Genomic DNA, 12,293 nt, shown 5'->3' on the forward strand with positions numbered 1-12,293 from the left:
TATATTTTCAGCTTCAAGTTCAGAAAAAAATCCCTCCAGAATTTTGCACTATGTGAGAGCTAAACAGTGGTGTACAGCAGTCTGCCTCATTTCAATCTATTTCCACTTAGATGAATTACTCATTTTACTGATAACTAATGCAGTGTTTTCCACACAAATTGAAGACAGCATATTCTTTTCTAAGAGGGCGTAAAATCTAAAACAGAGGGGGAGTACAGTGAAGTAAAGCATGAAGGTATGTGGAAGAAAAAAAAAATCAAGGTATATAGAAAGAAACAGCTTTATGGTGTTAAGAGCTGTCCAACTTATTTCTGTCCTTTAAATAAAGGTACAAATTAGAATATTAGAGAGGCAACAGTGGAAGGAGTAAGCCACCAACAAGTACAGAAACTAAGGACAGATTACGAGGATAGGCTAATGATCTTAATTTACTCATCGATGAACTCTAAGCTTAAGAAGCAATGATTTTTCCAGCACTTGTATCTAGCAAACTAGTAGGGACTGAAGCAGCATCAACCAAGTAAAGCTAAAGCTTCACCCAAACACACAGCTATTCGAGAACTTCATTCACATATAACAGCACTTGCTTCAGGTTCAAGTACATAAATCATTTAGTTCTAATAAATATTGATTCGAGAGGATTCCTAGCTGAAAAATCTTGAGCCATTTTGGCAGATGTTTCAGTGCTGATCTCTCAGGACTCCAGAGCAGAAACGGCTCCAGACCCAAAACCCCTCTTCAGGCAGCTGTGGCTCCAATATACCACCACAATGTAAAGCAACTCTCCCTTCCCTGCACCTTCAGATCTATCATAACATGGGTCAACTATGACTTAAGTTCTCCACAAGCAATAGTAATTATCTAATTACTGACCTTGTTTTGAATAATTATTTCAAAAGTTAAGCTTTTTAGGAAGATTTGAGGACATCAAAACATTTGCAATAAAACTTAGAACAAAAATCCTTAAAAGCACTTGTTTCCAACATAGGTCTTTCACAAACTGACTTAGAAGTGAATTTGAAATCACAGAAAAAGTATTTTTGGAAAAAATAAGGAGCCATCAAAATACATGAAAGAGGTCTTACTGAACTTCCCCTTATCGTAGTCCTGATCTTCACTGAGTTATATGCAGATACAGGACACATCCACATTTCCTTGCATGACACTTCAAAACAAGTCTTCTGTAGTATTAGCCTATAACATCGTGCACAGCAGTAATTTTATTTAAGCTTACAGAGAAATGTTTAAGACCACAATGTAAGTTTCAAAGCATACACATTTGCCAGGATTTGGGGCATGGGGAGAAGGTGGGCTATAAAGAAATATAAGACTCCTAACAATCTATGGAATCATAGAATGGTTTGGGTTGGAAGGGACCTTGAAGATCATCTAGTTCCAAACCCCCTCCCCTATGGACAGGGACACCTTTCACTAGATCAGGTTGCTCAAAGCCTCATCCAACCTGGCCTTGAACACTTAATGTAACAGGTAAGCAAGCTACCATTCTAAAAATCCCCAACGTTTCTTGAAAACTTAATACAATTTTTACTTCAAGTGTTTTCAGTACTTGCCTAGTTTTTAACAGATGTTTTCATTGAAGTTTAGCATTTTTGAAAGCTGATGTATTTCCGAACTATGCTTTGTGTCTTTAATTAAAGACACAGTAGTATCTTTATAGGAAGATTCTACTGAAAGCGCTGAAAAAACCCATCAGACCTTGACACTGTAGAATGAGCTTTGTTGCATAAACTACTCAGCTTATTGAGAAAACATCATTCCAAAATAGGTCTTACAGGAAAGAGTGATCAAGACTGGCTGAGTATTAGTCTCAAGTACTCTTCAATTCAGCAGCAAACCTAAATAGTTAAAACACCTGTAGACATAGGCTGTATCAGGTCTGCTCCATACACACTATTATATGGATTATTTAGGTTTAACATCTGATCAATCGAAGTAATTCTGCCAGTTCAAAATATTGCATCTCGCCTCTAGAGCCTGAAGAATTCAAGCAGTAAGCCTAGCCAAGAAAAGAGCAGGTTTTAAATTTTACATTCCATTTAAATAAAGAAACCTGCATTAGACCACACGGGCAGTTGAAAGGCAAATGCACTAATGTTTCTGGAGAAGATTAGCAAACTAATCTCAGCAGTGATTAACACAGAGAAACTGGTAAAATCTAATTAGCCAACTAGTAAACTTGCATCTTAACCAAAACTCAGAACAGTGTCTAGTCATATCTAGAGCAGAACTGGCTACCAACCTTGTCAATAAGCAAGTATGGCTTGCCACCCAATTACCCACCCCACAGCTCATCAAAAAAAGCTGTATTTTTATAGAAAATCCTTTAAACTATAAGGAAGTTGTCTTACAAAAGATATATGAGAAGGACAGATGCCATCTTACAGACTTTTAGCTAAGTAAAGTGGATCTAAACTAGCTAACTCAGAGAATATCCCACAGCAGACAGCTCAGTTGCAGTATCTTACTAGCATTTTTCCCCACGCACTTCTGTGTAAAGCCTACTAATACCAAGGTACCACAGATTAGACACTTTAGTCAGAGCTCCATTCTAGTCAGCATTTCTTTTGCACAATGTATCAAATGCAGGGACACTAGCGCAGAACTTTGCTTTTCTTACATTTTTATTACTATTTCTGCAAACTGCCTGCTCCCCACTACTCTTGTGGACTGCTCACATAAGCCTGCCGAGTCTGCTATCTACTGAAGGCAGTAGCATTATATTCTCACAAGCATAAAGTGTCCTCTGACCATAACATAAGACTCAGTTTTACATCTACTGAAACTAAATAAGCACCTTCAGTTTTAAACTGCAGCAGTTGCCTCTGTGGACACAGAAGCTTTGAAAGATGAGCAGTGTACATGCCTTTCTATCACATGCAAAGTACAGGCATAAACTGGAGTTTAGTATTTTTTAAATCAGTATCAGGACATGAGGAGGGAAGTAGAATTCTGAATAACTAGAGTAAAACACCTCGCCATTGACTTGGAGCATCTGCAGTTGTCAAATTTGAATACTATTTCTGACTGCTTATTAGCAGTTTCTTTAGTCAATTCATCTACCCAGGGATTTGCTTGCTCTTATTTAGCTTTATGGAATTACTGAAACACTAAGGGGACACTTAATCAGATTTGCACCAAGATGACTTAGAAGTCATTGTATGCTGGTCTCAGGTGACACTGGCATAGCTTTTTTGCTACCCTATCTACCACACTTCCCCATTTTAAAACCTACCTCCTTGCATTTTAAAAAAAAAGCCATTTTTCTTTGGCCTCTGCTTCAAGCATCTTTTCACAGCTCTTTGTACTCTACATCAACCGGACTTCAAAAACTGGGCTTTGGGAGCAAAGAGTAAATAAGTTGCTATAGTGTACAGCACTGTCAAGTATAAGCAGCCTGCAGTACTGCTAAAGGCAATACATATCAGTGTTAGAATGCAAGCAAGTCTAACATCTACAAATTAGTTCAGTTTATCTAGAAATGACCTTTCTGCATTAGTTCCCTTCACACATTGAGGAAAGTAAAATCTCACCCGTGTCATTTTAAAAAAGTCTAAGGATGGTCTGTTCCATCGTACATCCTCCTCCCGTCTGCGCTTTAGCCGGCTCTTCTTCTCATTCAGAACGCAAGGCTGAGAGCGGCATCTCAACAAGCCCTGACGCCGGCTGAGCTCGGGTGTGGAGGTGGGAGTACTGTTGGCTGAAGGCAAGAGATTTCCCGTCTCGGTGATGTGCTCCTGGGAGAGGGAGAGGCGGCGCCTTGGGTTAAAGTCACAAGGGCCTCCAGAATTCCAGCGGGTACTTGAGCTTGTGCTGCCCTCGCTACTGTCCACAAACCCGCTGCTGGCAGAGGAAGGTCTGGGTACTGGTGATGTGTTGAAGCTGGTGATAGTGAAGACGTTATTTAGCGACAGTATGTTTTGTGGCAGACTGATACTTGTGCTTCTCTGTAAGGTAGCGCTTCCATGACTGTTGCAGCGTTGCAAGGTAGCGCTACCACCACTATTACACCGTCTCTTTGACACAGGAGTCCAAACCTTGGAATTGCCAGGCTTCCACGGTGACCGACAGCGAGCCAGCTCATCTGGCTCTGAGAGGGACCTACAATGGCGTTTCGTTGGGGGTGCCAAGGGCTGACCCGAGTTTTCGTTAAGGTTTAATTCACTTATCCATCCTGACACCATAGACGTACTGGAAGATTCCTGCTGCCACTGCAGAGTCCCATTACCAGCAGTGCCAGTGCTAAATGGGCACACTGGGAAAGAGTAAGCTGAATTCCTCGTCGTGTCAGTCTGAATTGGGCAACCCCCATTTAAAGCTTTCCAAGGACTCTCTTCTGAAAAGAAAAAGACAGACACAGTTGAAAGATGCAAAGGGAAAAAGAAAATTTGTTTTAAACTTAGTTTAATGTAAAGTCATGAATCAAACTCAAGCTCAGAAGCATGAGCCACAAATATCCAGCTGAGTCAAAATTTCACACTATGTAACATTCATTTTTAAAAAGGGTAGAAAATTCCAAAAACATGAAGACCAAAATATTTCAGGAGACAATCCAGGCATTCCAGTATATGTGTACCTTGTTAATGCATCTTGCTGTATACTGAAAGATTACAGCACTTTGTTTCTTAGGGAGGAGCAGGGACAGCTTCCTTACCTGCTTCCTACTGTACAGCATATACCACAACTAAAACCTGTAACAGTGAACAATCTAAGGTACAATCAAAGTGAATCAACAGGTAAGGTGAGAACCCACGAGGCAATACTGATTTATTTTTTTTTTTAAATAAAGGAATACAATCATCTCTTCATAGACTGCTGTCCTTAATTTCGCTGTTACGCTTTTCCATTAACAACACCTTACTATAGAAAAGTTTCAAAGAGATGGGCGTTCACATTCTGAGGAGTGAAAAACCTTACTTGAAATTAGAAACTGTCTAAAGTTAAATCAGACTGCAGATTGTTTCCTTTTTTGCTCATATTCAAAGTGTAGGAGGGGAAAAAAGTACTTAATTCAATGCATAAAATGAAGTATCCCTTAAGAACCTCCTGCAAGTTTTACTCTGAATACAGACATAACCCATAGAGCACAACTTCTCATCTGAAGTGGCAAGGCTGGGTTAAAAGCAGTCTGCCAGTGAAGCCTCTCACTCTTTTGTAAAGCTTCCTTTGAGAACATTCTGCACATTTTACAGCTGTTCCTCCACATTATACAATGAAGTGTAAGAACTACAGCAGACTTTGGATTTGCAAATTGAAAAGCAGCAAAACTGTTGGCCAGTTAACAGTGCTTCATGCTTGGTTAGAAAATCTGCTAATTTAAACCAATTAGCCAAGTAAGTTTCACTTATCCCAGCTTTAAAGAAAGACTATTTAAAATACCAACTTTTTCCCCTATGCCTATTTTAAGAACCTTGATATAGCTTAAACATGAAATATTTATATATTCTTATAGTTGGATATCTAAACGAAGTTTTAGAGTAATCAACAGATAAAAGGTTTGCTGAGTAGCTTTAAAAGTTGCAAACCCAAATAGTTGTACATGCTTCATGCCCAAAGTATGTCATGGATTATCCTGGGTTTGGATCTTATTTAAAGAACACCCTATTGTCTCAAAATCATTTAACTGTGCAGACAGCTGGCCTATTCAAACAACATGTTTTATTAGAATTCCTCTGTCCTTCCTCCTCCATTCTTTCAGATGGGTACAACCACATACTGTGCTTTGCCTTAAGCATGTAAGCTCTTCAAGGCAGGGACCATCCATAATTCAATGCAAGTAAAATAGCCAACACAATGAGATCCAGATAATGTTTGAAACTGCTAGCATCTACTGTAGGACAATTCCCTAGCTTGGACTGGCCTGATTTTTAAAAATCCTTAGGAAGATTTTCCCAGGCTGTGAGGTTGGTTTAAAAAGTTTACTTTTAAAAAAAGTCAGGAGTTGCACATGTGTTTTAATTGTTTACATCGGAATATTTAAGAGAAAATACCATTTCCCTTTGAAACCTCACACAAACCAAGATTCACATTTTACAGGGAATCTCACTGAGCAAATAAAAATCCTCCATAATTAAAAACACAACAGAACATGCAAAATTTCAAGCCCATCCATTAATAAAGCAGTAGAAAGTTTACATATCAATAACTAGCATTTTCATTTTTTGCTAGATACAACTTACTCTTATCCTAAGAGGGCCAAGGCAGGAAAGAAAAGCAACACTTGTATGAAGGCACTGGACTTCAACATATGGTTTGCATCAAGCTGGATATTTTATGTGGCAAAGCATGTAAGAAGGTGTGTAAAGATGTGAGAGTTTTCTGCTAGCAGAGGAACCTGAAGCGATGTTTACCATGAAAAAAAGCATCGCTCTGCTTCTGTACCCATAGCAGATATTGAACCCCCCAAAAAGTATTACAAGAGCTTTTACTATGCAAAGCAGATCACAAGTACAAAACTAACAACCAGCTATTCCCAGTATTGTTCAAAGACCAGCTTAAACCAGCAGGCTCTACAACAGCCTGCTCCATCCCCCTCACCTTATTTACAAAAGAAAGGCTGCTTGCTATACCAATTACCTCGGTAAAACCCAGCTAAGGTTTCTGAAGAACTTACCGTTAATTTCGAAAGGGAACAAGCTGCCACTTTTGTTCAGCTTCTCAGATGAGTACTGAAATTAATCACAAAAAAAAAAAGTTGTAACTGTGTGAAAGAACATACACACCAAGGACACTGCATGCAGTTTTCAGCTTCCCTGTATGTCCATTTAACAATGTCTTTAAAAGGAGAGTTTTGCTGAGTATCTTGAAGGAATTCCTGAACAGCTGATCTTTCTAAACAAAACCTCTGGCATCTAACCATTTGTAATGTTTTCTGATATATTGTTAACTATCAAACTGTTTCAAGAGTTGCAACATGACCCCATGTGAATAAACTACAAAATTAAGAGCGATAATTCACCCTTAATGAAAAAGCTTTGATCCAATTCTCATTCCAGGGGAGAGGAAATTATAGTCTGACAATTGGGTTTCCATTTTCAATCTTAAGGGTAAAAAGCAAAACAATTCATCTTAAATTAAGGGACATGAATAGCTTTATCTAAATTAAATATACAAACTCTTAAGGGTACCCAGAATGAACATTGCCCGCATCAGGCTTCACTAGTATTTTACATTTTTCTTAAGAATCAGTGTAGCAAAGTGTTTTCTTTTTCTTAAAGTACAAAAGCCACTAAAAACAAAGTCTATCCTATCCAAAAATCATCTTTTGCAGACTAACAGCTTTTGAAATCACAGTTTATTGGTCATGGGTCACTACTCAGAAACATTGTAAAAGCCACACTTAAAACAACGTTTATGTGTAAAGGGCTTCAGAATTTACAAATAAACTTTGTCACTGGCCATCTGCACAGTAAGACAAGTTTGTACGAAGAACATTTTCCACTTCCTCAACTAATTTTACCTAGAAAATATTACTACAAAGGCAGTCTTAAATGGTCTACATTTTTCAGACAAAGAACAGAGCTTGCTACCCAGCCCTCTAAAGAGGGGTTATAAATAAATGGCTTAAGGCTCCACTAGAGCCCAATGGCCATTATTTATTCCCTCATCACCACCTCAGGACGGAGAGGAAGATTACTTTAAAAAGAGAGCAACACACTTTATGTGAACATTATTTTTTGTGTATAGCCAGAGAAGACAGCATTGTACATACACTTCCTTTCCAGATACAAAGTCAATTTTTAAACAAACATTCTTGGGCTACAAAGCTTTTCTTTCTTGCTGTACAGCAACACATGGAGTGCTAGTGACAACTTTATATCCTTGAACCCCATGTATAAGATATAAATGCTAAGCTATGGTAATATTCCACTGGTGTTACTGGTTTATAGGTAGGAAATAATGGAACAGATGAAAGAACAGGACAGCAATCAGATTTTTAATCTTATTTTTTATCAGTGTCTGCATGTGAGACAAGCCATTTGATTTTAAGTTGCGTCTGTAGATGCATTTATAACTTCCTTTTCAAGAAGGCTGCTTTAAACAAGCAGCAGAACTCCAGGTTTCAATCTCCATCAGATTTGCAGTTAGTCCCATTCAAACCACCTGAAGTCTGCAACTTGGCAGCAGGAATAGCACTTTTACTAGTTTGTTTCACATAACTGTAGTTGTCAATTATATAGTATACATAATTTAAAAACTACTATCAATCGTTTACTCTAAACAGCTACTAAGGTATCATATAGAACACAAGAGCACATTAAGATAACAATAATAGTTACATTTCAGCTGTCCCTGAGGGAGAAACAAACAAATTAAAGAGACTGAAACATAAGGTTTTTCAGCAAATTCCTCCCTCTCCAGATTTCCCCAAATGAAAGACAAAACCAATCTACTCAACTACCCCATAATAGCTAAGGAAAATATATTTTTGAAACACAATTCCAAGTCAAAAAGTCTTAAAGCTAACGTATCTTGAACCACGTGAATAAGGGCAACAAAAATGACTTAATCATAGTATAATAATTTGGGATGTTTTAACAGACTATTCACACAGGCCAAGATTTTGGGATGCTTGAACAAACAGAAACTCAAGTACAATCCCTTGTGGCAATTACTAGATTGGTATTTAGTTTCTACAAAGAGTTTTCATTCAAATGCATCTTTAATAAGGTCCTCTTCACAAATACCTGAGTTATTTTATTATCTGCACTTTAACCACCACCTTGTCCATCAGGTAGAGACTAAACTACTACTGCTTTGACAGCTGCAAAGCAGTGAAAACATTTTCCAAGGGATGCATGGAAAAAGTGGGATCAGACACACAGACTATCTGTACTACAGAGAATGACTGCAATGTTCTCTAACGCAGGCAGCAACCCCGTCCTTATTGCTATTTTTGATCAACTTCTAGGGAAGTCAGGGCTCAGTTCCATGACAAAGTAGACATATTACAACTGCAACTAGCGCTCGTAAGTGACTGCTCATAATGAATCCTGTTACGTTACAAAAAAGTGCTAATTCTTTGGAGATTGAGATCAAAACCCCTCACTAATAATGTCGCACATGACATAATACGCAGAAAAGGGACAGTGAGCTACACCATTTCCAGTCGAAACTCAAAACATAACTAAGGCAAGAGTAAGTACAGAATCTCCTTTATGATATATACTTGGCTTTCTACAACTGAAGTTAAAAATACTTGGAAACACTATCTGGCAGTGTATTTTAATGATGCCATAAATTGTTTCTAGGCAGGAGGATCATTTTATCTATACAGCACACGGCACAAGTCCCACTAGATATTACTGTAACAGGGCACTGAATCAGTTTATCAGCTCTCCTGAGTTGGCTACGCTTTACTCTCCTCCGTTCCTTCCCTTTGTGCTATGATCTACCTGAAGCTTCCTGAATGCAGAGCTCTTTTTTTAACAAGCATACTCAAAAAGAGACTGCAATTGCTAAAAACCTTGACAGAGAAGTCTGCTGTCCTCTATGTGAAGGAAATATTCCTTAGCATAAGGCCAAATTATTCAACAAGGTCATTTTCCTGAAGAGGAAACTCAAGAGGTCATGCCTGTCCATCTTCTGACTACTGCTTTCTGAACAGATGTTAAAAAAACCACCAAGATCTGATGCCTCTTAAGAACTTTCTGGGTGAGACAGGGAAAGAAAGCACATTTTAAGATAGAGACACACAAAACAAACAAGTTTCACCTAAGGCTGGAATCGGTTGCTTCATGCAAGACAGTGGGTCTGTTTTGAAACGCCTGTTCAAAAGTAGAACCTCTTCTGTGCATTTGGAGAGACTATGCTCCAAAGGAAAGGAATCATGTGGTATGACATTCATGACAGTGTTGCAAGTTTAAATCGGTCTACTGAGTCTTAGCAGCTGTTCTTTCGTTAAAATATTCACTCAAGTCACCTAGTCTCAAACCAAGTACATGGAAGAGGCACACAAGTGAGAATGACAATGAATTATAATTTACGTCACTAATTTAAAAAGTGTTCTTTGCTACAAAAACCCAACTGTAACAAAAATAATTCTGGCTATTCTTCTGCATACACTCCAATGTACTATATTAAGAACTTCACAGGCTGTGCTATCCTCTTCATTATTCTCAGGAGTTCTTGATCTTCATAATTTTAAAATTAATTTCTTTAATTTCAAGGCATTTTCTCCAGTTCCCAAGCATATTTGACTTCCTCCAATTTATCTGCATTCTTCCCAAACCACAGGAAAGCCAGCATTTATTATTCATGCACTAATTTAACCACCACCATATAGATGTGACTTTCAATGTTTGAATAGGTCATACTGGATCTTCATGTCTACCAAATACGACTAGATAGGAAGCAGTAAGGAGAAACATTTGACCTTTTCTCAGAACATGAAGAAATGATTAAGTCAAGTCACATCTTAGATTCATCCCTCAAGTCTTTAAGCTAGTGGCTTTCTATCCAAGGAAGTCAGCCCAATTCAAAGTCTTTCAACACAAATCAGCTTAAGAAAAATAAAAAATAATGAAAGCCCACATGCACAGAAGAGATTCATAGCAGAGCTTCTTCCTTTCACAAACACTTGTCTGGAGATGCTCACATTTCCTTCTTAATACTACATGTTGAAGTCTCACATCTCACATGCTTACTTCACAAACCACCACTATCTTCTACATGAATAACAAAAAAGTACAAGCTCAGCCAGAACATACAGAAAAACCCTCAAGACTCTTAAGATTCAAGAGGTCTACGTTCAAGGAAACAGAGATCAACTATTTGATTTAATGATGCTGTCAATTCATGAAAGCCATAATATGCTCACAGAACATCCCACTGTTGCGAGGTAGAGGCAACCAACCGGGGATGCTATTCTACCTTGTGAGCTGCAATGTCCACTTGAGATGAAAGCCTGGGACAACCTTTCTGCTTCTATAGCAGGAAACCGAACAGTTTCTGTTTTTCTGAAGGCAGGTTCAGCACAAGACTGTGCAACATAACTGAGCATGCACTGGCAAAATTAATTACACTAGTTTGGAAAATTAGCATGTCATTCAACAGAGCAGTAAGAGAAGCTACAGCCAGTACTTTACAACATACTCAGGCAAAGAAAGGTACTTGGTCATCATATAGGTCACAAATGAAAAGCCACACTGTCCTATACATGTCCTTATGCCCAGATAGGCTAGCTGGAAGGTAAATGGCTTTGAAAGTGCTATTTGTTCTTTCTTATAACCCTCATTTATGAGCTGTGTAACAGAACAGCTTCTCCCCAGCTATTTTATCTACTTGTGCCAAGACAAGTACTTGTGCAGATGCACTGTGAAAGGGATCATGAAACTGGTAAGGGTTAGCATTGACACAGGCAAAAAAAGGTTAGCCTTAATCCTCGATCAGCTCACAAGATGATTCACCACATGATCCCACTGAAATTTCTGCCAGCAAAAGTAACCAAAGGTGCAGGCAAGGCCATTTCAGAATTGCTCTAAATTGGTTTTGCTATTAGGAGAAACTACAGCATTACATCCAGTAGCAGGTGTCCCTGCCCATGGCAGGGGGCTTGGAACTAGATAATCTTTAAAGGTCCCTTCCAACACAAACCATTCTATAATTCTACAATTAACCCGAACATCTTGCCAAAAAAAACCCACGTATGTGCTAGAGCTGATTCAAGACTCTCACTAGCAGTCTTTTTCCCTTATTAAAATTTAGCACTTATCTTTACTAGTGGAAAAGTGTACTTTTTGTTATCTCAAGGTTCATGTTTTAGTCAAGAAGCCATCGTTTGCTCCCATGAATCCTCTTCAGTAGGGAGCAACCTAGTCACTGGCTTTTATTCGCACTTGCTTCTGAATTTCCACACCTCACTTCACGATTTCCACACTTTCTCAAGCCACCATTGTGTACAGATAGAACGTGTCCCTGGCCTCAGAACTCATTTTGTCCACCGACTAAGGCATTTACAAAACCAATTACTTTATGAATTAGAGGAGAGGAGGAGCAGGAGGAGGAGTGTGGATAAAACCACTGGTGAGACACGATTTGCCATTTTGCATTCCATTCTACTCATTCTTTTGTATGTTTTTGACATTCTTTTGTTCTTTCTCCTGCTCTTCTGAAGTACAGATAAGGACAGAGATAAAAACAAGCAACCCCCACCACATTACAGCATGTCAACACACTCCTTTATAGACTCCACACAGTGTAAAAGCAGTAGTACATCCTTCTCTGCTCCTACAACTCTCTAGTCCAAAACTTACAGTCATTATCAGTAAAAGGAC

General features: G+C 38.6%; 1 protein-coding gene across 3 annotated transcripts in view; it reads right to left on the reverse strand.

Annotated features, from left to right (window-relative positions):
* The window catches only part of FAM53A (family with sequence similarity 53 member A), a 72,798-nt gene that overhangs the window by 36,482 nt on the left and 24,023 nt on the right, over positions 1-12,293 (reverse strand). For all 3 annotated transcript variants that reach the window (XM_086611796.1, XM_086611797.1, XM_086611798.1), the window contains exons 3-4: positions 6,632-6,686; positions 3,552-4,354 (exon numbers count right to left, since the gene is read on the reverse strand). In XM_086611796.1, the coding sequence (XP_086467922.1) occupies positions 3,552-4,354; positions 6,632-6,686 (858 nt within the window). The remainder of the gene's footprint in view (positions 1-3,551; positions 4,355-6,631; positions 6,687-12,293) is intronic.

This window comes from Tauraco erythrolophus, chromosome 5 (assembly GCF_009769465.1).
Source record: "Tauraco erythrolophus isolate bTauEry1 chromosome 5, bTauEry1.pri, whole genome shotgun sequence".
Taxonomy (NCBI): Eukaryota; Metazoa; Chordata; class Aves; order Musophagiformes; family Musophagidae; genus Tauraco; species Tauraco erythrolophus.